Source organism: Castor canadensis, chromosome 11 (assembly GCF_047511655.1).
Source record: "Castor canadensis chromosome 11, mCasCan1.hap1v2, whole genome shotgun sequence".
In the NCBI taxonomy this organism is placed as follows: Eukaryota; Metazoa; Chordata; class Mammalia; order Rodentia; family Castoridae; genus Castor; species Castor canadensis.
In genome coordinates this window covers 22088562-22114983 of record NC_133396.1, presented here as the reverse complement: position 1 = coordinate 22114983, position 26422 = coordinate 22088562, and the positions used below count along the sequence as shown (strand labels likewise).

The following is a 26422-nucleotide window of genomic DNA, read 5'->3' as shown; positions in this document are numbered from 1 at the left end:
GCTTTCCAGCCTCAGTTTTCTCATCTGTGCAGTGGGGATAAAGATGGCTCCCAGCTTCCCAGGGCATTCGAAGCTTCAGTGAGACCATGGACTGGGACTGGTCAGTGATGAGGAGCTGTCACCTGGGTATTCTGGGAAGTCCTTTTGGTCAAGAAGGCAGAGCAGCACTCAGACCTTTGGGCAACTGGGGATCACCCCAGGAGACAGAGTCCTGGAATGGATCCAACAGCAGAAGAAAAGAGCCCTAGAGTGGGGTTCACAGCTTTGGCTGCGCTGGGGTTGGGGATCAAGAGCACCCACCTGAGCATTTTCTAATCTTTCTGTTTCCTATCCCTAATGTCTCCATGGAACCTTCTGTACTTCTTCCAACCTCTTTGTAGTACAGCCTTCCATCCAACGTCAACAGGTAACTTTTATGAAATGTTGAACATGTGTCATTTTGGGAGAAATTGCCCCCTCCACTTCTCAGTGCATGCTAGTGTGTGCTTGTGGGTTTGTGAACCAGAGGGGCAGCCCAAACTGAACCTGCTCCCTCCTCACGTGCTCACACTTGGGTGCACATGGATGTGGCGGGGGCTTGGTGGCATCTCTCCACTACCCCAATCCATAGTTCATCCTCCTCTCTAACTCACACTGGACCTACCCAGACCTCTCCTGTTCTGGGCCTCCTCAATTCTGGTTCAAGGTCTTAGGTCTTACCAGGAATGTGCTCAAGCCAGGTCCAACTGACTTGCAGTGCATATCTCTTCCTAACTCCAGTGACCAGGAATCACATAATTTGACATCAGCCATTTACATTTATGGCACAGAAATCCACAAATCATACAAATCAGATACCCATCCCACAACCTCCCAAACCAGTATAAACTCTAGCACACCACTACTCCTGCCTGGAGCCATAACAACTGATACTGAGTGCTGGCACCTGCTATGCATTTGACATCTCATCTGCCCAAAAATTCTGCGAGCTATTTGTCATCATCCCCAATTTCCTGCCTGGGGTCCATAATTTACATGATTGGACTTCAGGTCTCTCCACACCACACTGGGCCATCCCCTCTCAATAAATAGAACCACGAGATTTGATAGGGCTGGCAGAGATGTTAAAAGTACAACTGATAATTTGACAGAGAAACAGTTCAAAGAGGCTCACTGTGGCAGGAGTGTCTGTTAACAGCATCTGACATTATAGCTTCTGTCATCTTCCCAACACCTCTCCCAGACCCCATTGTGCTGGTTTCCACTGCAAAGCCAAGGTCACTATCACTTGGTGTTCTACATGCATGGCTGATTTTTTGGAAACTTTACATGCAAGACTTGACATTCATTGCAAGTTATATTTTGTTTTGCTTGATTTGACCCAGTGTGTAAGACTCTTAAAAACATTTTAAGTCTCACTTGCCTCATTGGTTGTATGTCTCCTATATATATATATATATATATATATATATATATATTTTTTTTTTTTAGCAAGATGGAGCTTTGGGGCCCAAGACCAGAGATTCTTGTCCTCTCTGATAGAGGTCTGGCCTCTACACACTTAGAAGGAGGAAAATCCCTCCTTCTATGGCTCTGCCTGCCCCATTGCTCAGACAGTCTGAATTTCTGTCCCAGAATACATCAGCAGCATTTTGTCAACACCCACTGAGGCCCAAGTTGTGTACCTCGCTTGTGACAGCCAGCCTCGCGATTAAAGACAGGGTACTCTTTTAATCCTGCTTTCTGACCAAGAGCACCACCCCGCCACACACACACCAGCCCCAGGACTCCCTCAGGAAGAGCATCCTCTTAGTCACTCTGCATGAATTTCTCCAGTTACCGGGAGAGAGGCGCTGCCCAGCGTGCCCGGGATGCCGCGAGAGACCCAGTGGGCAGGAGGACTGACCGGGTTTTCCGTAGACTCCTGGCGTGTCCCCCTGCTTTCCCCTACCCTCCAGCTCCGGGATGGGGGCGGGGAGGATAGGGAAGAGATTGCGCATCCCTCCACCCAGCCCGGGGAGGCAGTCTCGGCTTAGGTACCCCCATCCCGCCTTTCCAGGCCCGGGGGGCTTCTTGTTTCGCCACGGCTTCCCGGGGTGGGCGCGGCGCCAGGTGAGCTCTCCGCCAGGGCTCCTTGGCGCGGGGTGGGGATAGGATGGGGTGGGGAGGGGGCGGGCCCGGACCGGCGGCCCCACCCGCGATGGGGCGGGGAGAGTGAGGCGGGGCCAATAGGGCGCGGGGCTCGCCGCCTGAGCCGCTCCCTCCTCTCGCGGCTTCTGCTCCGCCCCACCTGGGTTTAAAGCCCCGCGGGCGGCTGGTGGCGGCGCTGCGAGTGCCGTGCGGCGCGAGGAGATGCTAGAGGGCGCCGCGCCGCCCGCACCATGCGCCCCCCGCCCACGCTGGCCCTGGCCGCGCTCTGCCTGCTGGCGCTGTCCGCCGCCACCGCTGCCGCCGCGTACTTCGGGTCAGTGCCAGCCGCGTCCCCGACCCATTCCCTCCGCCTCCTCCCGCACTCCGGTCCGCTGTCCCTGGTCCTGGCGAGACCTCGAACTCAGACCCTTGCCCTGGAGGGATCCAGCCCACCTTGCGGTGGGAGTTCGCGCCCCGTGCTCCGTCTCTGACTTTCCGGGCTCAGATTTGCATCTCCCCTCCTAGATCCTAGTCTTTGGTGTTCTGCGCCGCCGGGTGTCAGTCCCGAGCTCTGGGATTCTGCACGCGCCTCGCATGCAGACCCTGTCTCCTCCCTCCGGCCCTTGTGCGCCCTGTCCTTGCGGTCCAAGCGGCCGCCCGCATCCTGATGCCTTCTCTGGATCCTCACTCGGGTGCCCTGTCTGCCCCTATCCTGGGCTCGGTTCAGCCACACTCCTTGCTTTGGACTCCTCTGCGCTCATCCTGCAGATCCGGGACTGGAGGGCTGGGTATATGGGTGGGGGCGGGTGATACTAAGACAGGGCAGAGGTTCTTGTTGATCCGAAGGGCAGGGGGGACCCGCGGGCCGTGGGAAGTGTCAGTTGAAGATGCAGAGGGACCCTCATCAAATCTCAGACCCAGCGTCAGGTGAATCCTCAGGAGAATGAAGAAGAGAGGGAGAGAGGTCCATTTTGGAGGGTTGGTTACACGTTTGGAAAAGGGGGTCCACAGTTGGAGTGACACCTGGGGACACAGTGGAGTGGGAACCGTGAGTGGAATGTTTGGAAGGAAAGGTATAGGGCAATTGTTTCCAGATCTCTTTTTCTCAGACCCTGACTTGCAGTTACTTGGCAGGGGTGGGGTCATGGCGGGGATCCTGACTAAGAAGGCACCTTCCCTATCTCCACCCAAAGCAGACTCCAAGTATGTTCAGTCTGTGACTTTAAACCTGGCTTTTGTGTGTGTGTGTGTGTGTGTGTGTGTGTGTGCGCACGAGTCTCACCCCAAGTCAGGGCAAGGCTCACAGTCTGTCCACAGCAAAGGCAAGAAAACTAGAAAGTGACCTGTCAGTGACTGCTCTTAGGAGGCCACCAGGGAGGGCATGTAAGGGTTTGAGGAGTCCCTCACAGGCTGTGAGCTAATTTCCAGGTCATGACCCCTGGTTAAAAGGTGCCTGGCCTGTAAGGCAAGGGCCTCATCTGAAATATGTGGGCAGGGATTGCCAGCCTCAATCCAAGCACTGGCCTAATTTATGATGACCTGGGAATTCCACTCTGTCTCTGGGCCTCAGTTTCTCCTTTTGTACAAAGAAGAGGTTGGATTTGATGACCCCATACCAAGAGCAGGACTTACCAAGGGTTTCAGGCTTGAAGGAACTGCTGTTCCCCCACCCGCCCTGGGCGGACATAATGGGTAGGGTGCAAACTCTGAGTTCAATCCTTCCTCTTATCTGTGTGCTCTTGGCTAAGTCGCTTAACTGCTCTGTCCCTCAGTCTCTGATATGGAAAATGAAGACAAAAGTGCCTACTTCATAAGAGGACTGAGTTAATATACACAAAGCACTTAGAATAGTGTCTAGCACATAGTAAGTTCTCAACTAACACTAGCAGTGATTATTACTAAGGAAACTCGGTACAGAATCTGATGTACCAACCCTGAGAGGCTTCTAAGCTGGAATGGAGAAGAGAAGGACATCTTCGCAGACACCAGCTCATTTTCACAATTCTCTTATTTGCTTGGGTTTTAAGGTTAAAGATAGGAGAGAAGTCAGGTGGGGTGGGAGGAGAGGAAGCCTGGACCACCCTGGCTGGTGTGTTGGAAGGGAAATGAGTTTTCAGCAATACACAGAATTAGAATTTGAAGGCCATGAACAAGGGGCAGCCTTTGAAATGGAGGGGAGATGGTCAGTTAGACCCTGGTCAGGGCCAAGAGGTGTGACTATTAGAACCACCTCTTCCAGGTCAGGAGGCCAGTGGGCAGAGCTGGCAAAGGACACTCAGCCACCACCCCTTTAGTTTGGGAATGCACTAAAATTACAGCTTCATGCTGTTAAGTGTTTGGTCCTAGAGAATGGGCAGGATTCAGCCAGGGCTGTCACTGAGGACACCCTCTTGTAACTCAGTTGGACCAGATTGCCTGCCTTTCCATCAGAATTTGTCCTCTGGAAGGAATCTTATATCAGTCATCCACACTTTAGTGAGAATGTGAGGTCATGTGGTTCTCCTTTCCCCAGGTCATTTGCAGAAGTCTCATTTCTGATTATAACATACAACACTCCTTTATTTCTGATAAAAGAAAATCCAACTCAGGAAAGCAGGTGAGACCAATTTTGGTGAGGCCAACCTTCTTGGGGTCTTTGTACTCATAGACTTCAGAGTTGGAAGTGGCCCATCCCCTGCTTCAAGAATTATCATCCCCAGTTTTCAGAAAAAGAAACTCCCACCCCAAACCACAATGAACCAGCATGGCCTCTGTCATTTTGCATGAGCCTGCAGCCTTGTCCTGTTGATGGTGATGGTGACAGAATGAGTAGCATGGAAGTTACAAATCACGTTCTCAAGCAGCCCTTCTCTCATCAGACCCTCAAAGCCATTCCTGAGGTACGTTGGTGGGTGCAAATAGTTCCCAAAGGAAACTGAAGGTCAGAGAGGTTCAATGATGCACCTGATGTCCCACACACATTAGTGGGGGGCAGGGGAGAAGCCAGGTCCTGTCGAGTCTGTGCTCCATGCCCCCCCAAGCTACTACTGTGTGACACCCCAGAAAGACAGTGCTACACAGGGCTGCAAAGGGTGCAGGCTGGAGGGTGGCCTCCTTCCCCTGCTCAGTTAACTTAGACTTTCTTGGTTATAAAGGGAGAGGCTGCAGCACTCATCTGTGTTTTTAGTAGTGGAACAGATGCTCTGAAGCCTGTTAGGCTGTAAGGTGGCACTCAGAGTATGGCCTGGTGACAATAGGGCAGGAAGTGACTAGAATCTCAGCAACTGCCAAGAGCAAGCCTGCACTGAGAACTTAATATGTGCCAGGTACCCTATCGGGCCTATCAGTCATTGTCTCAGGTAAGGCTCACGCCCACCTTTAAGACGGATATTGCCATCACCCAAAGCTCAGCAAGGTTAAAACATCTGCTCAAAGTCACACGGTTGGCAACAGGCAAAGGTGGGATTAGCACAGAAGCAAATATTTGCAGAATCACCAAATGATCTAGGCCAAGACATCTAGTCTTGAGAAATCCTAGATTTCTGGTGCCAGGGCCAGGCATGCTAGGATTAGGGAACCTTAGGACTTCCAGGTTCTAAAAACACTGGGGACAAGTGACTTGACTAAGGACAACACAGAGAGTGTCCCCGAGCCAGGACTAACTCAGCTCCTGATCTCTGGTCCACCTCCTGTATGGCGGCATCCTCTGAGAGCCCTGCTGAGCCCAGTGCACCCTGCTTCCCTGCCCAGCTGTGCATGTATCACCATCATTATTGTTCTGCTGAAGAAACAAGCCATAACCTTTATCTTTCCAAATTAGCATTACATAAATAAAATGCATGCATTTTAAGTATATGGCTTGGGTTTTTAACAAGTAAATACACCTGCGTAACACATTTGAAGTGACCACAATTGTATGTGGAACATTTCCACCACCCCAAAGGATCCTTGTGTCTCACTTCTCTGCTTTCTGTCACTATGGCTTGGTTTTGCAGCTATAGAAGTTCATGTAAATGAAATCATAGGGTCTACAGCCTTTTTGTGCCTGAATCCTTTCACTTCGTATATCATTCTTGAGATTCATACATTTTGTTGCTGCATGTATCAGTAGCTCTTTTCCTCTTTATTTCTTCCTGAGTAGTATTCCTTTATATGGATGTACCACAAGTAGTTTATTGATTCCCCAGTTAATGGACATTTGGGTTATTTCCAGTTTTAGGCAATCCCCAATAAAGTTGGTATAAACATTCATGAACGCCTCTTCTGTGGACATATGTTTCCTTCTCTTGGATAACTGTCTAGGACTGGATTTTTGGATCATCTGGTAGGCATAATTTTAAGTTATAAGAAACAACCAGTTTTTCAAGGTAGTCATATCATTTTATATAGTCCTATATGAGAGTACCAGTCACTACATGTTCTTGACAAGTATTGTCACTTTTAATTTTGGCCATTTTAGTGATTATGTATTTTATTGAGGTTTTTGTATTACCCCATTGATGAATGGTGTGTTGGATATTTTTACATATGCATATTGGTCATTTGAATAGCTTTTTCATTGGGCTGTTTGTCTTCTTAATAATGAATTGTAAGAGTTCTTTATATGTTTTGGCTACAAGTCTTTTATCGGAAAATATCACAATACTTTATTCTTGGTCTGTGTTTTATTTTTTTCATTCTCTCTCTCTCTCTCTCTGGTGGGGCTGGTGTTTGAACTCAGGGCTTCACACTTGCAAACCAAGCATTCTACTGCTTGAATCACACCTCCAGTCCAGTTTGCAATGGTTATTTTGGAGATGGGGTCTCCCAAACTGTTTGCTCAGGGTGGCCTTAAATCACGATGCTCCTGATCTTAGCTTCCCAAGTAGCTACGATTACAGGCATGAGCCGCCAGCATCGGGCTCACTCTCTTATTTGTGTCTTATGAAGAACAGAAATTTTTAATTTTGATGAAGTCCAATGTGTCTGTCAACCATATCTTGTATGGTTTGTGGATTTTGGTGTCCTATTCACAAAAATCTCTGCCTAACCAGAGAAATGGCAAAGATTTTTCTCCTTTGTTTTCTTCTGGAAGCTTCATAGTTTTGGCTTTTACACTTAGGTCTGGGATACATTTTGAGTGAGTTAGTGTGTATGGTGTGAGGTAGGGGTCTAGGCAATTGTTTTCTTTGTGGATATCCACTTGTTCTAGCATCAGTTATTGAAAAGATCCTTTCTCCATTGCCATCTTTGTTGCAAATCAATTTATCCAATATGTGTGGGTCTGCTTCTGGACCCTTTGTGTGTTGTTCCACTAATCTATATGTCTATCTTTGTGTCAATGCCACACAGTATTGACGACAATTGCTTTATAGTGGATTTAAAAACCAAGTACTTGGCTATTCAGGTCCTTTGTGTTTCCATGTTTTAGTATCAACTTGTCAATATTCGTGTGAAAGCCTGCTGGGATTTTTATTGGGATTGCATTGAATCTATAAACCAACTATGAGAAGTTGACATTCTAACAACATTGAATAGACTGATTCACAAACAGATCATATGCAACTATTTAGGGTTTTGAAACTTTCCCTCAGCAGTGTTTTGTAGTTTTCAGTGTGCAGGTCTTGCAGAGATTTTTTTATTTGCAAATATTTTTTAAAGAATTATTTATAAGTATTCAATGTATTTAGATAGTATCATTTTCATTCAATTTTTTTCTTCTTTTTAGAAATTGAATCAAGTCCTGAGTAAAACAAGGATAAGAAGAAAGAAAGGGCAAAAATTTTTTACTGTTTTGGGGTAGTAGATTAAAAGCCAAACCTGCCTGATAAGAATCATTGTGTCTTTGGGAAGTTTAGGCTGCTTGTACCTGGCTGAGCAGTAACCTCTGAAGAGGGCTCTAGAGTTGGACTCAGGGTTAAGCCAGATCCCTCAGTGGATGGTGGTGGAATTGCTGTGGCTGAGAAGGACACTCTACTACAGAGCTACCCCCCAGTCCTAATGCTACAGTTTTTATTTTATTAGTATATGTTAATTGTACAAAAGAGTTTCATTGTGATACTTCTCTACATTCCTATTGAATTCACTCTGTCTATAATTTTCTTATCCCCTGTTCCCCCACACCCTCTTCCCTCCTCTGTGTGCACTTGTCCTCTTGTAGTCTCTACTTCACCAAGGCCTGTGCCATGCAGTGGCCTCTGTCGGGACAGGACCTGAAGTGAAGACAAGAGGAAGCCTATGGTCTTTGGACCCCAGCAGCCAGCCACATTGGGCATCTCATGGGTGTCCTAGAGCAGCAAAGAAGAGCTGGGGGTGGGGTAGGTTGGGTGGTTGCCTCAGGCCAGGACTCCTCGCTGGAGAGGTGAAGAATGAAGGGGAGGGTGTAGCTTCTTAAAGAGCCAGGTCAGACATCAACCAGCATGTTTAGTCAGTTCTGGAAGCTCCAGATGAGGCCAGAGGATCTGTTTCTCCTGACATTACAATCCCTCCGAGGCCAGATGCATTACAGAATTGAAAGCACCTCTGTTTTTTGAAAGGTAATACTGCAGCCAGGCACAGTGGCCCATGCCTGTAATCCTAGCTACTTGGGAGGTGCAGATCAGGAAGTTTGAGGCTAGCCCAAGCAAAAAGTTAGTGAGATCCCATCTCAACTAATGAGCTGGGCATGGTGGCCAGCTCTTGTCATCTCAGCTATTCGGGAGGTGTAAATAGAAGGATCATGGTCCAGGTGGGGCCTAGGAATAAACCCTATTCGAAAAATAACAAAAGCAAAAAGGGCTAGAAATGTGGCTTAGGCAGTAAAGTGCCTGTCTAGCAAGTGTGAGGTCTCAAGTTAAAACCCCAGTACTACAAAAGAGAAAGGAAGGAAGGAAGGTGGGGTTGGGAGAGGGAGAGGTGGGGAAGGAGAGAGAGAGAGAGAGAGAGGGAGGAAGAAGTTAATACCGTGTTTAGCATTGCACCCTGCTGGTGCAGCACTTGAGTTGAGTACTTCATTATCTCCTGTAGGAAACACCAAGAGGTTGGGATAATTGGTCTGAATTCTGGGCTGGGTTGGTGTTTGCTACCACACAGGTTCACCACAACGGTAGCAAAGCCCTGAAGTTTTCTGGAGTTTGTAATTGTGATAAAGGTTTGTGAGCTCACTGTACCATATCAGCATGAACAGTTGTATAAACTGAGTTTTAAAGAAAGACTTGGGCCAATCTCTTGGCTGGTCCTGGCTGGGTATCAAAGGGAAGGTTGGGAGCCTGAGCACAGCTCGTTCTCAGGGACTGAGGTCCAGAGGGAACTGGCTCAGCTCTCTCAATCCCAAGGTCAGCACTGCTCAGGGGCTGCATGGGCCGAGGACTCCAGGTCTGAGTGACCGGGGCCAGGTGGCCCCGAGATCTGTCATTGGGGAGAGCATGTGCTAAGGATCACAGTCTGAGGATCAGGGAGGGCATGGTTCTAGGCAGGCTTCTGCAGAGGAGGGTCCTCCCCAGGCCCGTCCAGCCCAATTTGGCAAGGTTTGGGGGAGTGTTAGGTGGTGCCCCCTGCAGTATGTGAGCAAGATATGGGAGGCCAGAGTGCACCTGGGGAGGCTGAAGGAGAGCCTGGACCACACTCCAGCTCACAGTGGGCACCCCAAGGGGGTTGATGCAGCCAGCAGGTGTTTGAAGAGCATCTGTGCTAGGAAAGAGGGACTGGGCTATGGAGAGTGATCTCAGCGGATGAAAAGCCTTCACTCCCCACCCCAAGATGCTTATAGATGACTTGCAAAAAGTGTCTGTACAGCCCTGAAGAGGAAGAACAAAGTGCCAAACACAGAGAAGTGGTGGTACTAATTCACAGGAGTGGGAAAAGACAAAAAAAAGAGGTTAGTTAGGGGCTGGCAAGCAAAGAGACTTCCTGGAGGAGCAAATAAGTACCATTGCCTGTAAGCTGCACGGGACCTCAGGACCACCTTCCCCTTTCCCTGAATTATTGAGTCAAATATTTAAAAAGGCTTCCCAAGCAGGAGTTACGACCTGAAGAAAGGCATGTACGATGGACTGAGACATGGCAGGAGGACAAGGAGGAGACTGGCTTGACCTGAGGAGAGGGTCCTTCTGCTCCAGCCCTAACTGGCTCTGGGTTCAGGTTGCTCCAAGGTAGGAAGTTTCTGGTTCTGTTCCAGAGGCCCCTGCTCTGTTGCCAAGGAGCGTCTTCACTACTTCATTCCTCCTCAGGAGTGTTCAGGGTGGCTCCCTCAATGGCTGGGAGGTTCCTGCTCCCTGTAGAGCTGAGGGAAGAGTGTGGAGGACAGCGGTCCATCCTTGGGACCTGCAGGAGGACAAGTGGCATGTGTAGCCTGAAAGATGTCTGCCCAGAGACCCTGCCAACACTTGGGAACGAGAGTGCTCACGAGCATTCCCTGGGGGCCTGGCCTCTCCCAGCCCTAGTCCGCCTATCACTAGGGGACAGGTGGCTGGAGCCCAGGAGCACTCAGTCTGCCAAGCTAGTTAGCTGGTCACCTTGCCATGGTTAAATGCATTAGTTGAAGTTATCCAGACCAGGAGCCAGGATCCTATAGTTGGGGCAGAGCTGGGGGAGGGGGAAGGTTACCCACTGCAGGTCAGGACCACTCTTTCCCTGCCAGTGTTCACTCTGTGCCCCTGAAGCAGCTCCTCTCCTGAGTCAAGGCTGGGCCTGTGAACCCAACAAGCTGGGGAAGGTTATCTTTAGGGCTTTCAGCCCTCCTTTTCTCTGCTGTTCTTCCTCATCACATCATTCCCTCTCTCTCTCTCTCTCTCTCTCTCTCTCTCTCTCTGTTTCTCTCTTTCTCTCTCTATTCCTCTCCCTCTCTCTCTCTAATCTGCCCCTCTGATCTTCCCTCTATCCAGCAAAGTTCTCAGGTACTGGTTTTGTATCAGACTCTCACACTTGAGTAAGAACAGACAGGTCACTTCTGTAAGTCTCATTTCTGACTTCTAGCTGAAAAAAGACTGAGTTTCAGACCAGGGAAAAGTAGCCTTTAAACAGAGGGTCTTCCCCTCCCTTCTTGAATTCATACCTCTCTGGCTGCCAAGTGGGATCAGAGGAGTCCTTCCCTTAAAATCCACCTGTCTTGTGTTCCTACCACTGTAGAGGTTTGCCATGGTAAATGGTTGATGTCTGATTTTGCTTCTCTGAAGTGTTATCTTGAGATTAAAAGCAGAAACTTCCAAGCTTGGGAGAAACAGTCAGGGGACCCGGAGCACATTGTAGCCCTGCCAATGTCACCTTGGACAATAAGTCTTACATGAACTCCCTAGGGACTAGTTGGGTCAAAGCAAAGACCTGCCTATTTGACATGCCTCTTGTCCTCTTGCTTTTCCCCCAAAAGCCTCTGCAGTATCCCTCAGAGCCACCAGAATAAAACCTGTGAACCAGGTGGTCCTGAAGGGGCTCTCCAACTCTCACGTGTAGTGATCCTAGGACAATTACCCAAGATGGTCCATCTGCACCCAGCCAAGGGCCTGGGGAGGTGCTCATAATCCCAGACTCATAGAGGCAAGGCATCCGTTGGCCCAGGACTAAGTTTGGGGACCCTCCATGGCCACTGTGCCAGCTGAGCTATGCATGCCAGGGACAAAGGTTTCCTCTTCCAGCTTCAGTTTGAGCTGGAACAGAGGGAGAGGGGCAGGAGGGAGGGAGGGGAAGCATTTCCTGTGCAGATGTTGAAACAGTCACAAGAGCTCTGAATCCTGAGGTTGTTGAGATGCAAAGCTTGCTGGCTGTGCGGCTGGCTGCTGCTGCCCACTCAGCTCAAGCAGCCTCCCTGATACCATCATCAGCGGGCAGCCTGGCAAGACAGGAAGTGGAGCTGTTCCTGGAGAGACAAAGCTGGGCCAGGCTCTTTTCTCTTACAGCAGCGATGCCATGGGGGATGGGGCTGTGGGTGGACTCCATGGGGAGATGGTGGCCAGCTTCAGTCTCTGGGATGGAGTTCTGGGGCCCTGAGGTTAGGATCTGGGAAGGAAGAGGGGAGCAGAGCCAGGGAGGGAAGCGGTGAGAGACACTCATGTCTGTGTGTGGACTTGGCATAAAGCTCAGTGAATAATGGAATGAATGAATGAATGAGTAAGAGGGAAGGTGTGCAGAGGAGTTGGAATAAAGGTAGGAAAGAGTAACTGCAGATTTGGCCAGGCTGTGTGGTAAAGACATCTTTTTGGGGGAGGTGTGAGGTGACACAGGACCCTGCAGAAGAGAAAGGGATGGAAAGATGGAGAGGCATGTGCCACCCAGCAGGGTAAACCTGAAGGCCCTCAGTGTGACAAGGGGGCGGTGGGGGGGGGGGGAGAAGCCTGGCCAGTGCCCTGGTGCCTTCTCTGGAACTGCCCCCTGCTGGGGAGAGGCAGGAGGTGAGAGAGCATGAGGGTGTGTGAGGGGTAGGGGCTCTGTGAGGGACGGGAGAGGTGGGCTGTGAGGCTTGAGATGAAAGCACAAAGAGAGCATTGACCATGCAAATGGTCCTGCAGCAGCGGAAACCCTGTTATCAGGAGCATCTAATGGCATTTTGCAAGGCTGAGGCCAAGGCCCCAGGCAGCTCGGGCTTTCCTGGTTCCCAGACAGCTGCCTACAGTTGGCATGTGTCCTGGTGCCAGGCCCAGCTCCTGATCTCTCTGGCCAGGAGTCCAGACACACCAGCCTTACCTGGTACCCTGGACACTACCTGCTTACCCTCATCCTGGGGGCCTCTGCTGGGACTGTTAGACCCTCTGGAGCAGAGACTAGGGTGGGGGAAAGGATAGAAGAACAGCCCAGGGTGGGGGTCCCCCAGGGGATGAGAAAGCTCTACACCTGTCCAGTCTTCCCCAGACAGCCTGGAGTGCTCCCTGAAAGTGCTTCCTTCCCACCCCAGACCTCTGCTGCAGGTAGGATGGGACTGGCCAAGGTCAGCTTGTCACCTAGGTGATACTGGGAGTTCAGCTACTGGTTCTTCCTCAGGCAGCCAGGCCAGTCCAAAGCTTTCTTTTTTCCTTTGCTCCTTGGGATCTCAGGAGAGTTTGGAGGACTCCTGAATTCAGGCTGTTTCCTCTAGGCCATGAGCTCCTAGAAGCAGGACTGTGTCCCTGCACTCAGCACAGGGCCTGGCACACAGTAGGTGCTTAGTAATGATGAGCACTTATCTGGAGCTTACTCTGTGCCAGGGAACTGTTCTAAGAGCTTCGCAGACATTAGCTGATTGTAGTCCTCTAAAGAGCCCTGTGAGATAGCTACCACTACCATTGCATGGAACTGACAGGCACCAAGAGATGAAGGGCCTTGTGCAACCTAGTACAGCTGGCAAGAAGTGAAGGTGGATTTGAATCCCAGCAGGCTGACTCCTAGCATGCTCTCTGTAGCCAATGTGGATTTGTTAGATGGATTGAGCTCATGGAGTGACACCCCTGAGGTCACCTATGAGTAAGAGGAAGACCAGACTACCCAGGCCACAACAGCCTTGGGAACATGAGATCTTAGGGCCATGACACTCCAGCAGACAGTGGGTGATCATTGAAGTGCAAGCTCCATTGTGTGTGTGTGTGTGTGTGTGTGTGTGTGTGTGGTATTAGGGTTGAACTCAGGGCCTCAAGATTGCTAGGCTGCTTGTGCCACTCTGCCAGCTCTTTTGGTATTTTTTGTTTTTGTTTTTTAAGATAAGTTCTCTTTTTGCCCAGGCTTACCTGGACCTCAATTTCCTATTCATGTTTCCCCACATAGATGGAATGACAAGCTCATGCCACTGCACACAGCCATTGGTTGCGATGAGCTCTCACAGCTTTCTGCCTGGGCTGGCCTCAAACAGCAATCCTCCCAGTTTTACCTTCCCAAGTAGCTAGGATTATAGGCTTCAGCCACCATGACTGCCCCTAGCTCCAGTTCATTTCTAGCTTTGGGTGAGCCCTGGGGCCTTGCTGGCAGGGGACAGAGCAGATGGTCCCCAGAGGCCTGGGAGAGCCTTCGGCTACATCCTCCAAGGCCATTCTGCTGGGGCAGCTTTAGCCAGATCTGTGGATTGGGAGAGTGTGAAAGGGGGAGGGGCAAGGAGGACCAGCAGTGGACAGAGAAGGTGGGAGTTGTACTTAAGATAAAGTCTCAAGGGTTTCTTTGGCTTCTCTCACTGCTGGGATAGAAGTGGTTGGGTTTGCCCTGGGGTCAAAGCCAGAGAGCATCTCATTTGAGGGAGGGGAGTTCTGGCCTTATGACCAACCTGACCATTAGGGACCATGGAGTGAGGTGCAGAATGCACACGGGTACACCCTGGAAGTAAGGAAATAAGGAAGAAGAAGCTGGCCAGTTGGGGTCGCTGCTTTCTTTTTTCTTTTTTTCTTTTTTTTCAGTACTGGGGTTTGAACTCAGGGCCTACACCTTGAGTTATTCTGCCAGACCTTTTTCTGATGGGTTTTTTCAAGATAGGATCTTATGAACCATTTGCCCAGGCTGGCTTCAAACTGTAATCCTCCTGATCTCTGCCTAGCTAAGATTACAGGCATAAGCCACTGGCACCCACCTAACTGCTTTCTTAATGGGAAAAGAGAGGCTGGAAGTTAGTTTACAGGAGCCCTGTGCCAGACAGGTATAGTTCAGTAGGGTGGTGGTCCCAGGAGGCTCAGTAGCACTGGAGTCAAGCAGCCCTAAGGAACTGCTGTGCCCCCACCCAAACACCCCTTGAAAGACCTATTAGCGAGCTCTATACTTCCTGGTCACAGGTACCTGAGTAGCTGGGAGTGTCTGGTTGACCAGAGTGTCTGCATTCATAAGACAAACAAAACTCACTTGAAGTTCTCCAGTTGTCCATCTTATCCCTGTGAGGCTCCACTAACATTTGGGAGATTGGGATCTCGCTGAGGGGCCTGAAAGTTGGGGTTCTCAGGCCTGGGGTATGGGAAACTGATATTGCTTACTAGCCACCAAATGGGCTGGAAACTGCAGCACACAGATGCCATGGGGTGGGCATGCAGATAATTCATTAGCACCATTTAAGGAAATAGTTGAGTCGTTTTTCTCAATTTGCTGCCATGATAAAATTTCTTCGAAGGAAGTATGATCCCACACTGTGACACAGAAAACACATAAAAAGAACACTGCATCCTAGAAGTCCTCCCAGACTGTCTCCTAGGCCCTGTGGAGACCCTAAGACCGTGCCAAGGAACCTTCAAGCAGCTCTTAGGCAGACCAGGGCCCACTGGGGCCTGAGGCCTCTATATGGTTGGCTGCCTTTCCTGACCATTAATCACTACTAAGTGTCATTACTGCTAATAAAATTAACCGACTTTATACTGGACTCCTGGAACCATCAATCTCAGGGTCTATTACATGAAATTAAAACAAAACAAAACAAAACAGGTGCCTGTTGATGAGTGGAAGGGTGTTTCCTGAGCCTGGCTCACAAGTGTAGCCTAGGGAATCCTGGTACTCTATTGCTTGCAAAAGGTTACAACAAAGGACAATGACCTTGGTTAGACAAACCAACTCTCAGCCCTTACAGTGCAGGGATGTCTTAGGCTAGAACACAGAAGACCCTCAGGAAGACTCTGGAACCAGGGCCTGAAATATTCCCCCAATTCTCCCTCCCACTCTGCTTCTGTTGATGTATCCAGGCTGCATTGAATCATGATCCTCCTGCCTCAGTCTCCTGAGTACTGGGGTCACTGATGTGTCCCAGTGAGGCCAGCTTTTGGCTCATTCGCCTCCTCTGTGTATCCTCTATGTCACAGGCCCAGTAATCCAAAGAGAAAAAGAGAAAGAAAGCAACTGCATGCTCTCTTAATTCAAATTCCAAATTCCCAGAGAAATGACTAAGTGGCCCAGCTTGAGTTATGTGATCATCATTTATCCAACCAGCAGACCAGAGCAGCAAGGTCATATGATATACAATGGCCAATAGGAATCACATGGCAACTATGTAGGCAGAAGAAATGGGAGGTTAACCAACCCAATTAGGTGTCCACAATAGTAACTTAAAAGGCTTAGTAGCAACTCAAAAAGTGGTAGGAATACTAATATAGTATAACACAAGGAATAAATATAATATACTAATCCATATTATATACCATGACATATAATATGGAGATAATGATAGAATTGTAATAGCTGTTATTATTAAAATGGCATTTCATATAGCCTTGAATAATTTTTAGCCCCATTGGTTAAAGTTCCAATTTCTGAATCACAGAATTGTGTGAGCAAAAATTGCCCCTCACACCAGCGCCTGATATGGGAAGGAGGATATTTGGTGGGTTACCTGGCTGCTGCCCCTTTACTCCCTGCAGCCCCAATCTGCCCTCCATGCTGACAACCAGCCAAGGTGGGGCCTCCTCAGCTGTACTGACCTCAGGCTCAGCTCTGGGCCTGCCAAGGGTCAAGCTCTGAGAGTTTCCTGCCAGACTGCAGGGAATGACTTGGGTGTAGGTCTGGTGGACTGGAAACTTACCCATTTGCCCCCAGATTAATGATTAACGGGCCCCTGCCCTCACCCTGTCTGGAAGGGGAGCCCAGGGCTAGGCTGGGCCAGGGGCAGCCGATAGCATCTGTCTCTGCTCAGAGGTTTCAGAGATATTCTCCACGCTGGGTTGGCCGCACCTGATGGATTTGGAGTCTACGGGGGCACCTGGGGTCCAGCCAGGACCTACACCCTCCAGTGAGGCTTCCTACTCCCTAGGCAGACAGAGGGTATGGCATCCAGCCAAATGTCCTGGCCAAAGCAGGTGACTTCAGATACAGAGCCATGCCCTTGACTCAGTAAGAGAGGGCCTCTCTGACTGCTCAGAGCTTCCCTTGGCCTGTGGCATATGAGCAAAGGTAGAAAGTGCCACATCCAGTGAGAGTTTTAGGAGCCACTATTTGGTTCCACTTTTGCTCTTGTACCCTGACTATGAGGCTGGCATGTTCTTCCAACCTGGCTCCTGGAAGGATGTATATTCCACCCATCCTGGGGGTCCCCAGGATAGGGACAGCAAACATCTTGAACTAGTAGCACCAAGTCACATAGAGCTTCTGCGAGGTGAGAAGGTGAGCCCCAATTCTACATCCCACCTTGCTGTTGCAGTGGTACTACCCCTGAGCCAGTCACCACCTCCTCATAAAACCTCCGATTCCTCATCTGGGAAAGTTAGAGGGCGAGGCACATTGCATGAGGAGAGAAGTTTGGAGAACTCCAGGCAGCAGGAAGGCAAGCCTGCCTGGCCGGTCACTGTGCTTCATACTCTTCGTGTAATCCTCTGTAATCCTAGCAGCAACCCTGGAGGGAGGGAGGATCACTCTCAGGTTACCCAGCTAAGAAGCAGCAGCGTCACACTTAGGATTTGGCAGCCTGACTCCAGGATCTATGACTTTGAATCTAGAGCAAGAATACTGGGATTCACCTCCATCCTACCATCTGTCAATCTGATCTTCCTTCTCTCCTTCCCTCCTTCTTTCCTTCCTTCGTTCCATTCCTCAAGGATCTATTTGTACCAGACACCAGATGGTCAATGATCTACCTAGGATCAGGAAACAAAGTAGATTGGCATGACTTACATGGGCAGTGACATAATGCAAGGGAGAAAGGGAACTGGGGACCTTGGCTGGGTGTTTGCCCCACATCCCCAGCTAATGTGCTCACCCCCTTGTGAGAAAGGGAAGGTGACTGTCCCCTTTAGGCAGTGACCAAGGCTACATGCAATATTTCTCAAACTTCCCCTACCATAGCAGTTCCCAGGAAATGTGGCAAATATACAGATTCTCAGGCCCTGCTCCAGAGCAAAAGAATCCGAATTGCCAAGTATGGGTCCTGGGAATGTGAACTTTTAATAAGCACCTCAGGTGGTATTTCTAACTGGGCAAGTTTGGGAAGAAAAGCAGAAACTAGAATCTGGAATACTTGGATCTGAGGTTCGGTACCAATCCTTGTTACAAGTACCTTGGAAAATGGGGACATACCCCAGTGGGACTGGCCTTCTGACCCAAGAGCAATAAGTGAAGTGCTCTTCACTTCCTCACCTCCTCAGAGATGGTCATCTTTCATCCTCCCCATCATGACCCCAAGGCTCACCAGCTCCCTTCTTGCTCTTTCCAGCCTGACCGGGCGGGAGGTCCTGACACCCTTTCCAGGCCTGGGCACTGCAGTGGTCCCAGCCCAGGGTGGTGCCCACCTGAAGCAGTGTGACCTGCTGAAGTTGACCCGCCGCCAGAAGCAGCTCTGCCGGCGGGAGCCTGGCCTGGCAGAGACCCTGCGCGATGCTGCACACCTCGGCCTGCTTGAGTGCCAATTCCAGTTCCTGCAGGAGCGCTGGAACTGCAGCTTGGAAGGGAGGACTGGGCTGCTCAAGAGAGGTGAGGGGGAGCACTGAGGGAGGGGAGAGGCCGGAGAAGAATTGGGAGGGAGGAAGAGGACTAGGAGGGAAGAGGAGGGTTGGGTGGGGGAGGGCTGTGCCCAGGCCATGCTACCTTGGCTACCTAGGTATAGCCCTAATGGAGAAGAGCCCTGGGGGAGTTAGAGAGAGTTTCTTGAAGACCAGTTGTGACCCTGCCTCAGGCTTAGGGGAGCAGAGGATCAAGGAAGACAAGAGAGGAGGGAACACAAAGCCATTCCTGGAGGAACCTACAGATGAGGCAGGGGGCACCTCCCTGTGCCTCCTCCACACCCATGTGACCATATAATATGCAGGACCATACAAGCACAGAGGCAGTAAATGACAGTCCTGAATGCCTGAGGCAGGTTGATTCATTTGTCCATTCACTCGTCTTCGTTCATCACATCCATTGATGTGTTATTCCTTCCGTCCCTTCCATTCTCACCCTATTCCCCCCCTCTTCCTCATCATCCACGCCCCCCTCTTCCTCATCATCCTCCCCCATTCCATCTGCCAAGTATCTGTGGAGGCTCACAGTGAGCCACGTCACCGTGCTAGATTTGCCCTTGGAAAACACATAGCCTTCAGGGAAGAAACTGGTCATCATGAGACTGTATTGCCAAGGGGAGAGGCTATCATGGAGACTTTTAAAAAAATGCAGTGGTGGTTACAGGGAGGGTCAGCTGCTCTCCATAGCAGGAGAAGGTCTGGGGCAGAGCTAGCGGCCTGTTTCCCTCTCTCTTGAGGCATTGCCAGCACCCCAGTCACATTGGGAAAGAAGCTGGTGACAGTGAGCCTGTGGGACACCAGGTTTGGGCCCCCCACCAAGAGATGAGGGTGCCGATAGTCCTGGCAGTGAGTAGTGTACTCAGGTTGCCACAAGTCAGGCAGGAGATCCAAGGCCACTCTGTCATGGGATCAATTCTGTAGTAGGTAGCAGAGAGTGACGTTTGAGAGTCATCACAATACCCATGGGGCCGATCTCAGGTGCTTGGGGCTTTGTAAATGGGTTGACCCAACTTGTCACATGTGTACTTAGAGTTGGGGTGGCTATGTAGCCCCAGTTTGGCCCTGTCCAGGCACCCAAGTCATTTCTCCTCACATCACAGCATTCTTATCTGGGACTGGAGTCAATGAGCTCTGTCCTGTGTCCTCTGGGGACCTGGGTATTCACTCCATAGTGAATCTGGAATATTACATTTAAATGGCAACCTATAGCCAGAGTCCAAGGGACAGGTTTCAGGCACACTTGCTCAAAGCTATGTCCTAGGGCTCACAATCTCCCATCCTGCTCACCACAGTGCCCCTCCACCCTCCTACCTTTAGAGGGTAGCAGGCAGCCTCTGAATTTCTTGTCCTTATCCCTGCCACCATCCCTGTCTGGTGTCCCACACAGGTTTCAAGGAGACAGCCTTCCTGTATGCGGTGTCCTCGGCTGCCCTCACACATGCGCTGGCCCGGGCCTGCAGTGCAGGGCGCATGGAGCGCTGCACGTGTGATGACTCCCCAGGCCTGGAGAGCCGGCAGGCCTGGCAGTGGGGTGTGTGTGGCGACAACCTCAAATACAGCACCAAGTTCCTGAGCAACTTCCTGGGGCCCAAGAGAGGAAGCAAGGACCTGCGAGCACGGACTGATGCCCACAACACCCACGTGGGCATCAAGGTGAGCATGTTCTCAGCTGCCCAAAGTGCCACCCCCCAGGCAGGGTGCAGAGTCAGGTTGTTTTATTTTATTTTTTGACAGTATGGGGTTTTAACTCAGGGCCTCATACTTGCAGGCATTTTACCACTTGAACCACTCCACCAGCCATTTTTTGTGAGGGTTTTTTTTTTAGATAGAGTCTCACGCACTATTTGCCTGGGCTGGCTTCGAACCATAATCCTCCTGATCTCTGCCTCCTGAGTAGCTAGGATTACAGGTGTGAGCCACCAGCACCTGGCTTCAATTTTGTCTCTTTAACCAAAGTTCTCTGGACCATTTCCAGGTGCAAGTAGGAAAGGGTCCTAGATATCACCAATGGCTGGGCAGCAGTGACACCAGGGTTTGGTAAAGCACAAACATATTTGGAGAGTAGTCCCCATTCCAAGGACAAAACCAGCATTGTTCCACAGCTTTGATCTAGTGAAGCTACACCCCCAACCCCTCCATTTTATGGATGGAAGATAGAAGAGGCCCACAGAACAGAGACTTAGCCAAGGTCACGACAGTCCTGGGAGAACTGAGGGTAATGAGTCTCTAGGTGGATCAGGATGAGAAGGCAAGAGGAAGCCAGTGCTCCAGTTCTTCAGGAAGCTGAACCCTGTGCTCTGTATCCCCATCACTGAGTTGAGTAAACCAGGGCTTTTGTGTACAGCTGTGCAGGCTGTGTACTCTACAAGAACTCTGGGCCAAGGTGTACCCTGACTAGAGGAAGAGAGTCTTTTACCAGACAGCCCGATGGTACCTCATGGGCAGGCTTGGGTTCCCCTCACATGAACCTTTTAGTCTTCTTCTAATCCTCCTGACACTCTGCCAGGGTTGGCACACTGCAGCAGGCTTGAGCTGCTGGGCCCCAGGCCTCTGACCAGGCCTCCACTTTGCCTCTCTTTGCAGGCCGTGAAGAGTGGCCTCAGGACCACCTGTAAGTGCCACGGTGTGTCGGGCTCCTGTGCTGTGCGGACCTGCTGGAAGCAGCTCTCCCCATTCCGAGAGACCGGCCAGGTGCTGAAGCTACGCTACGACTCAGCTGTCAAGGTGTCTAGTGCCACCAATGAGGCCTTGGGCCGCCTGGAGCTATGGGCACATGCCAAGCCAGGCGGCCCCACTAAAGGCCTAACACCCCGGCCTGGGGACCTGGTCTACATGGAGGACTCCCCCAGCTTCTGCCGGCCCAGCAAATACTCTCCGGGCACAGCAGGCAGAGTGTGCTCCCGGGAGGCCAGCTGCAGCAGCCTGTGCTGCGGGCGGGGCTACAACACTCAGAGCCGCCTGGTGGCCTTCTCCTGCCACTGCCAGGTGCAGTGGTGCTGCTACGTGGAGTGTCAGCAGTGTGCACGGCAGGAGCTGGTGTACACATGTAAGCGCTAGACTGCCGCCTGGTGAGCCAGTGGCGCTGCCAGGATTCCCTTGGCCCCTCTGGGCAGGTACACACGGTGTGCAAGCACACACTGACATACATGCCACATTCACTGGTGTGCCACTTAGCGCCTTTCCCTCCATAGACCCTTGGCCAGCCTTTTGCCTTCCTCAGTGCTCAACAGAGAGAAGCAAAACCTTGCCTTGGAGCCCCCGCGTCCCCAAGCTTGTTGAGGACTTGGCGCGGGAAGGCAGACCGAGAAGGGAGGTGGAGGGAAATGAGGGAGATGAATAGGAGGGCAGGAACAAGGCTATGCTGAGGAGGAAGGGTGTTCTGTCCTCTCAATTCTTGATTGGGACACACAGCCGAGAGCCAGCAAACCGCTAGGAGGTCAAGGGAGGCCGGGGAGCTGAGAGCATGGGCTGGAGTCTGGCTGGAATGGTCAGTCTGGTCCTCCATCCCTGCTCAGATTGCGGTGAGCTCTGGGTGTCATCTGCCTGCATTACTCTGGTAGCTTTGCGTGCTGGGGACAGTGGTAGGAGCTGTTTGTTTGGAGCAAGAAAAGCTTTCCGGATTTGACTGGTCCGAAGGCAGACCCATGTCCTGAGCCCCGTGTCCTGCTTTGATTGTTCAAATATGCCTGCACTAAGTCCCCTTCTTGTCCTCAGGGCTTTGTCACACACAGCCATCCAGCCCTGCTCAATGGCCAGGGATGGGGAGCCAGTCTCTATGGTGGGACTGAGAGACAGTGACCCCTCCCTATTTTCCTTGGTAGCTAAAGGAACCTATAATGATAGTCCAGAGGAGGAGGGTGACAGCATCCTGGTGCCCAGGAGGGACTTTGCAAGCTCAGTGTGCCAGCCAGCCCAGTCGTATTCTGCCAACTCTCTGTGGCCGGCGTCTTCCTGGGCTGTGAGGCCCAGCACCTGCTGGTGCTGGTGTTGGTGATATAAAAGAACCATGGGCTCAGAAGCCATGATTCTGGCTACATTTCTTCCCCTCACAGCTGCTTATCTAATTTAAGTCTGGCTCCTTGGTGGCCCCCTTCATTTACTAATGGCCCCTCCCTTGGAATAGAAGTGACTTTGCTATTTCCTGAGATCCAGTTCCTTCTACCAATGCCCCCGTGGAAGAAGGAGAGAAACGCGCACGTGCGCAAGTACGCACGATGCACACAGACACACGCTGCCTGGGCCAGGTGCAGGCTTCCCATGGAGCAGCATGCATCTCTCTGGAGCAGGACAAAGACCTTGTTGGGGTCACTCTGCGGCAGGGCATGTGCTTCCCTGAAGCAGGGCCTAAGGCCAGCCAGGAGGAAGTGACCTCCTTCCGGAAACCTTTGACTGCTTGGCATCCTTGCCACGCCCTCCTGTAAGCTTCCTTCCTTCCTGAACCCAGGGTTGCTAAAACAGTAAACTTCAGAATCAGCCAGTACTCAGCACCCTCGGCGATGCCAACCCTAGGAAGAAGATCCCATGGTGGAGACCTCCATTGGCCAGGAGCGGCCACCCTGTCTTTGGTGGCTCAGGGCAGGCTAGGGATGTTGGAAGGACCATTGATGGCAGAGACTCCAATGAGAAACCTCACTGACCTTAGACCCTTCACTGGAATGACTTTGCTGACCCAAGCAGCAGGCCCACAGTTTGGCAGGAGGAGGAAAAAGGATTGAGGACTGGTTTTCTAGTGTTTTCTACTTCCCCACTGCATGGAGACTTGTTCTCTACCAGTCTGCTGTGTCTTGCTTCTCTGGGACCCTCATTCTGGGTCAGCTCTGGGCATAGGTCACCAGAGGCCACACAGGCCAGAAGAAGGACTTGGGAGCAACTTGAGGGCCAGGGTACCTTGATCTACCACCATATCATCAGCCCTTGACTATGGCCAGCAGGGTTGGGAGTTTGGGAAGATAAAGGGCAAACTTAGAAAGCTCAGGCCATGGCTGGCCACTAACACTGTCATCCCAGGTCACTGACCCAGGGCAGGCTCTGAGGACCCCTGGCTTTCCGGGTCATCTCTGCTCAGCCCTCTCCTTCCCTACCCTCCTCTCTCCCAGCCTCTTCTCTTCAAGTTACCCCTGAAGATATACCACAGCCCCCTTGGGGCCCCTGGGAGCTGGAACAACCACTAACCTCTCATTCTGCAGAGTTGAGATGCTCACAGGGTATTTTTGTCTACCTCACATATATAGTTTTAAGGACAAAGGAGAATAATTTATATAGCTAAGATATATGGGAAAATATTTATATTATTTATATAGCTTCTTTATTTCATGGGCTATGTATGTAGAGTTCATCTGTTTCACTAGGAACTTCTCTCTGGGGAGATCCAGCCTGACCTGACTGGGGCCCCACTGAGCCGAGCACCAGGCGGTTTGGGGGAGGTTGTATAAACTACTATGTCCCATGACAGTCTGTCTTGGAGCTGGTGAGCACACATTCCCTGCTCTGCTGGATCCAGATCCTGCTTGTAACGTCTTTAGAGAGTCTGTCTGTCTGGGTCCTAGGAACCTTCTTCTGTTCTGCAAAAGTGTTTTGCTCACAATAATAATGACAACAAGGATGACCACACCTGGCACTTGTAAAGCACTTTCCATTTCAGAAACACCTATCTCTTTAATCTCCCTTGATCTCCCCATTTTCCCTGTGAAGTAGATGGGGCTGTGGCCCACGGTGACCACTTTCTAGATGAGGCCCACAGATGAAGGGCTGTGCTCAGAATCACACGGAAGAGAACTGTTTGGCAAAGGATCAGGCACTTTGGAACTAACTTACCCTTAACCTTGGGAGTCAAAACCTGGATACCACCCTGAGCCCAAGAACTCAGGGAAGTGGTCCCTCTCCTTTCTGTGTGTGATCCCGGCCTTTCGGGTCTGGATAGCATATCGACATTTCTCAAAAGCAGCGTCCCAGGTCTCAGGGACCAGGACTGCCTAGAGAGACGAGGGAGGTCATTTCAGGGGATTGTTGGCTCCACCTTGCCAGAGGCGATCGAGCTACATCATTGGGCCCCTTTCTAGCCTGCAAGTAAGTTTCATGCTCTCGTTTGTGTTTTTCTTTTAAAACACGAATTGTTTTCCATGATTTTCTGGTTTTTCTTGAAAAAAATCAATGCACTGGCAAACTAGGTCTGCATTCCCACCTGGCTATAGCCGGCCGGCACAAGGAGGCATGGCTGGCTGTCATGGGCACATAGAACCTGTTCCCTGATCTAGATCAGCCCAGCTTCCCTGGCACCTTCTATACCTAGAAGATGGATGACCACTCACTGTGCCAGCCCTAGAGATTATATCTTGCTTTCCAAAGTTTCCTTTCTAAATAACCAACCGTAAACTAGCAATGCACAGTTTAGAATTACGGATAGCCACCTTATTGGTGATTTATTACATGTGGTTTTGACCAAGCATGGTCAGAAAAAAAAAAAATCCCATGTGTGTCATATGCAACTCAGTTGTTGCAGAGAGGCTCTCAGTCAATCCTGCATTATCATCGTCGCTTGTGTTTAAACGCTACGCATTTTGAGCATTTGCAGGTTTTCTTCAAGGCCAGGCTCCTTGCAAGCACATACCTGTAGATTCCAAGGCTCTACTGTACAATGGGAGCTATACTATACTGAATGCCCAGGGCATCCATTCAATCAACCAATGATTATTTAGGGAGCCCCCACTTGATGCCAGAGGCCACCCTGGATGCAAGAGTACAGTAGAGTGCAAGGCCAAATTCCAGCCTTGTAGAGTTGACATTTTGGTGGGAGAAGAAAGACAATGAACCAATAAACTATGTGCTGGCTATTTGTACTTGTTTTGTCTCAATTTATTGCAATAACCCTGTAGGGTAGACACTACCACCTGCACTGGTTAAGGAATAGAGGTGGTGAGATGGGAAAGCTCCCGATTACTAGCAGCACCAGGATTTGAACACAGATCTGCCAGCCTCTAAAGCATGGGCTCTTTCCTCCCCACATTTCCGTGTCTCCTCAGGTATAGGAAGGGCAGGGACAGATCACTCCATGTTATAGATTCTGAGCAAACTGATCCCTAGAAGAAAGACATAATCCCACCCAAGTTACACATCAAGTTGTACCAGGCTGGAGCCTGGGTCTGTCCTGGAGCTGATAAGTATTTTCAGAACCCTCTACCAGCAATGTGGGGTGGATGGGAGCAGGCTAAGGCAAAGTGGGAATCTTCAGGGTCTTCCAATATGATAGTAGACACAAGAGGGATGTCCATGCAATGGTTTGCACAATTTATAGTCAACCCTAGAATCTCTCCTCCAGCCCACTATCTTCCCAGCATGCTCTAGGAAGCCACTGCTCCTAGGAGCAGTGAAGGAGGGCAGGAGGGCTTTCTGAGCAAGACAGCAGAGAGTACTCATCTCCCAGCCCAAACCTGCCCTTCCCCAGCTCTTCAGCCCTGCTGGGGGCCACACTGCTTCACCTGGGGTCCTCAGGGAGGCAGGCAGCCCTAGCCCTGAGGGCACCCACATTTCCCCCAGTCCTAACATGTTTCAACAGCTGGGTGTTCATGGGCCTGGACTCCAGCTGGTCTGAGCAATGACAGCTGACTCCACATGCAGAGGCAGGCTTCAGTTTATCAAGGGATTTCTCACCTGACCCTCTTCCCTTTTCATGGCTAAGGAAACTGAGACACAGAGTGGTTAAGTGATGCACTGAAGGCCCCGATGCAAGCAGCTGCAGGTCTTTTGACTCCTGTGTTCTTTCCACCCTACACTGTCTTCAGATTCCCCTACCCCATGTGAGCCTTTGCTGCTCCTGCCCCTAAACTGGTTCCCAAACAGGCCCTCAGGCCCTTCCACATTCAGCTGTTCAAAGCTGCCACTCTTCCTAGGGGATCAGGGCTTGTCTAGACAATCACTACTAAGTTTCTACTGTGACATTCCTCCCCCCTTAAAAAACATTTAGCTCTCTCTCTCTCTCTCTCTCTCTCTCTCTCTATATATATATATATATATATATATATATATATATATGT

At 50.7% G+C, this 26422-nt stretch overlaps 1 protein-coding gene across 1 annotated transcript; it reads left to right on the top strand.

Moving 5' to 3' along the window:
* Positions 1-2321: 2321 nt before the first annotated feature.
* Positions 2322-25213, top strand: Wnt9b (Wnt family member 9B). Its single transcript, XM_074045810.1, has 4 exons — positions 2322-2443; positions 18107-18363; positions 19780-20045; positions 20976-25213. The coding sequence occupies exons 1-4, from the start codon at positions 2361-2363 to the stop codon at positions 21447-21449; spliced, it is 1080 nt and encodes a 359-aa protein (XP_073901911.1). The 5' UTR covers positions 2322-2360; the 3' UTR covers positions 21450-25213.
* The last annotated feature ends 1209 nt before the right edge of the window (positions 25214-26422 follow it).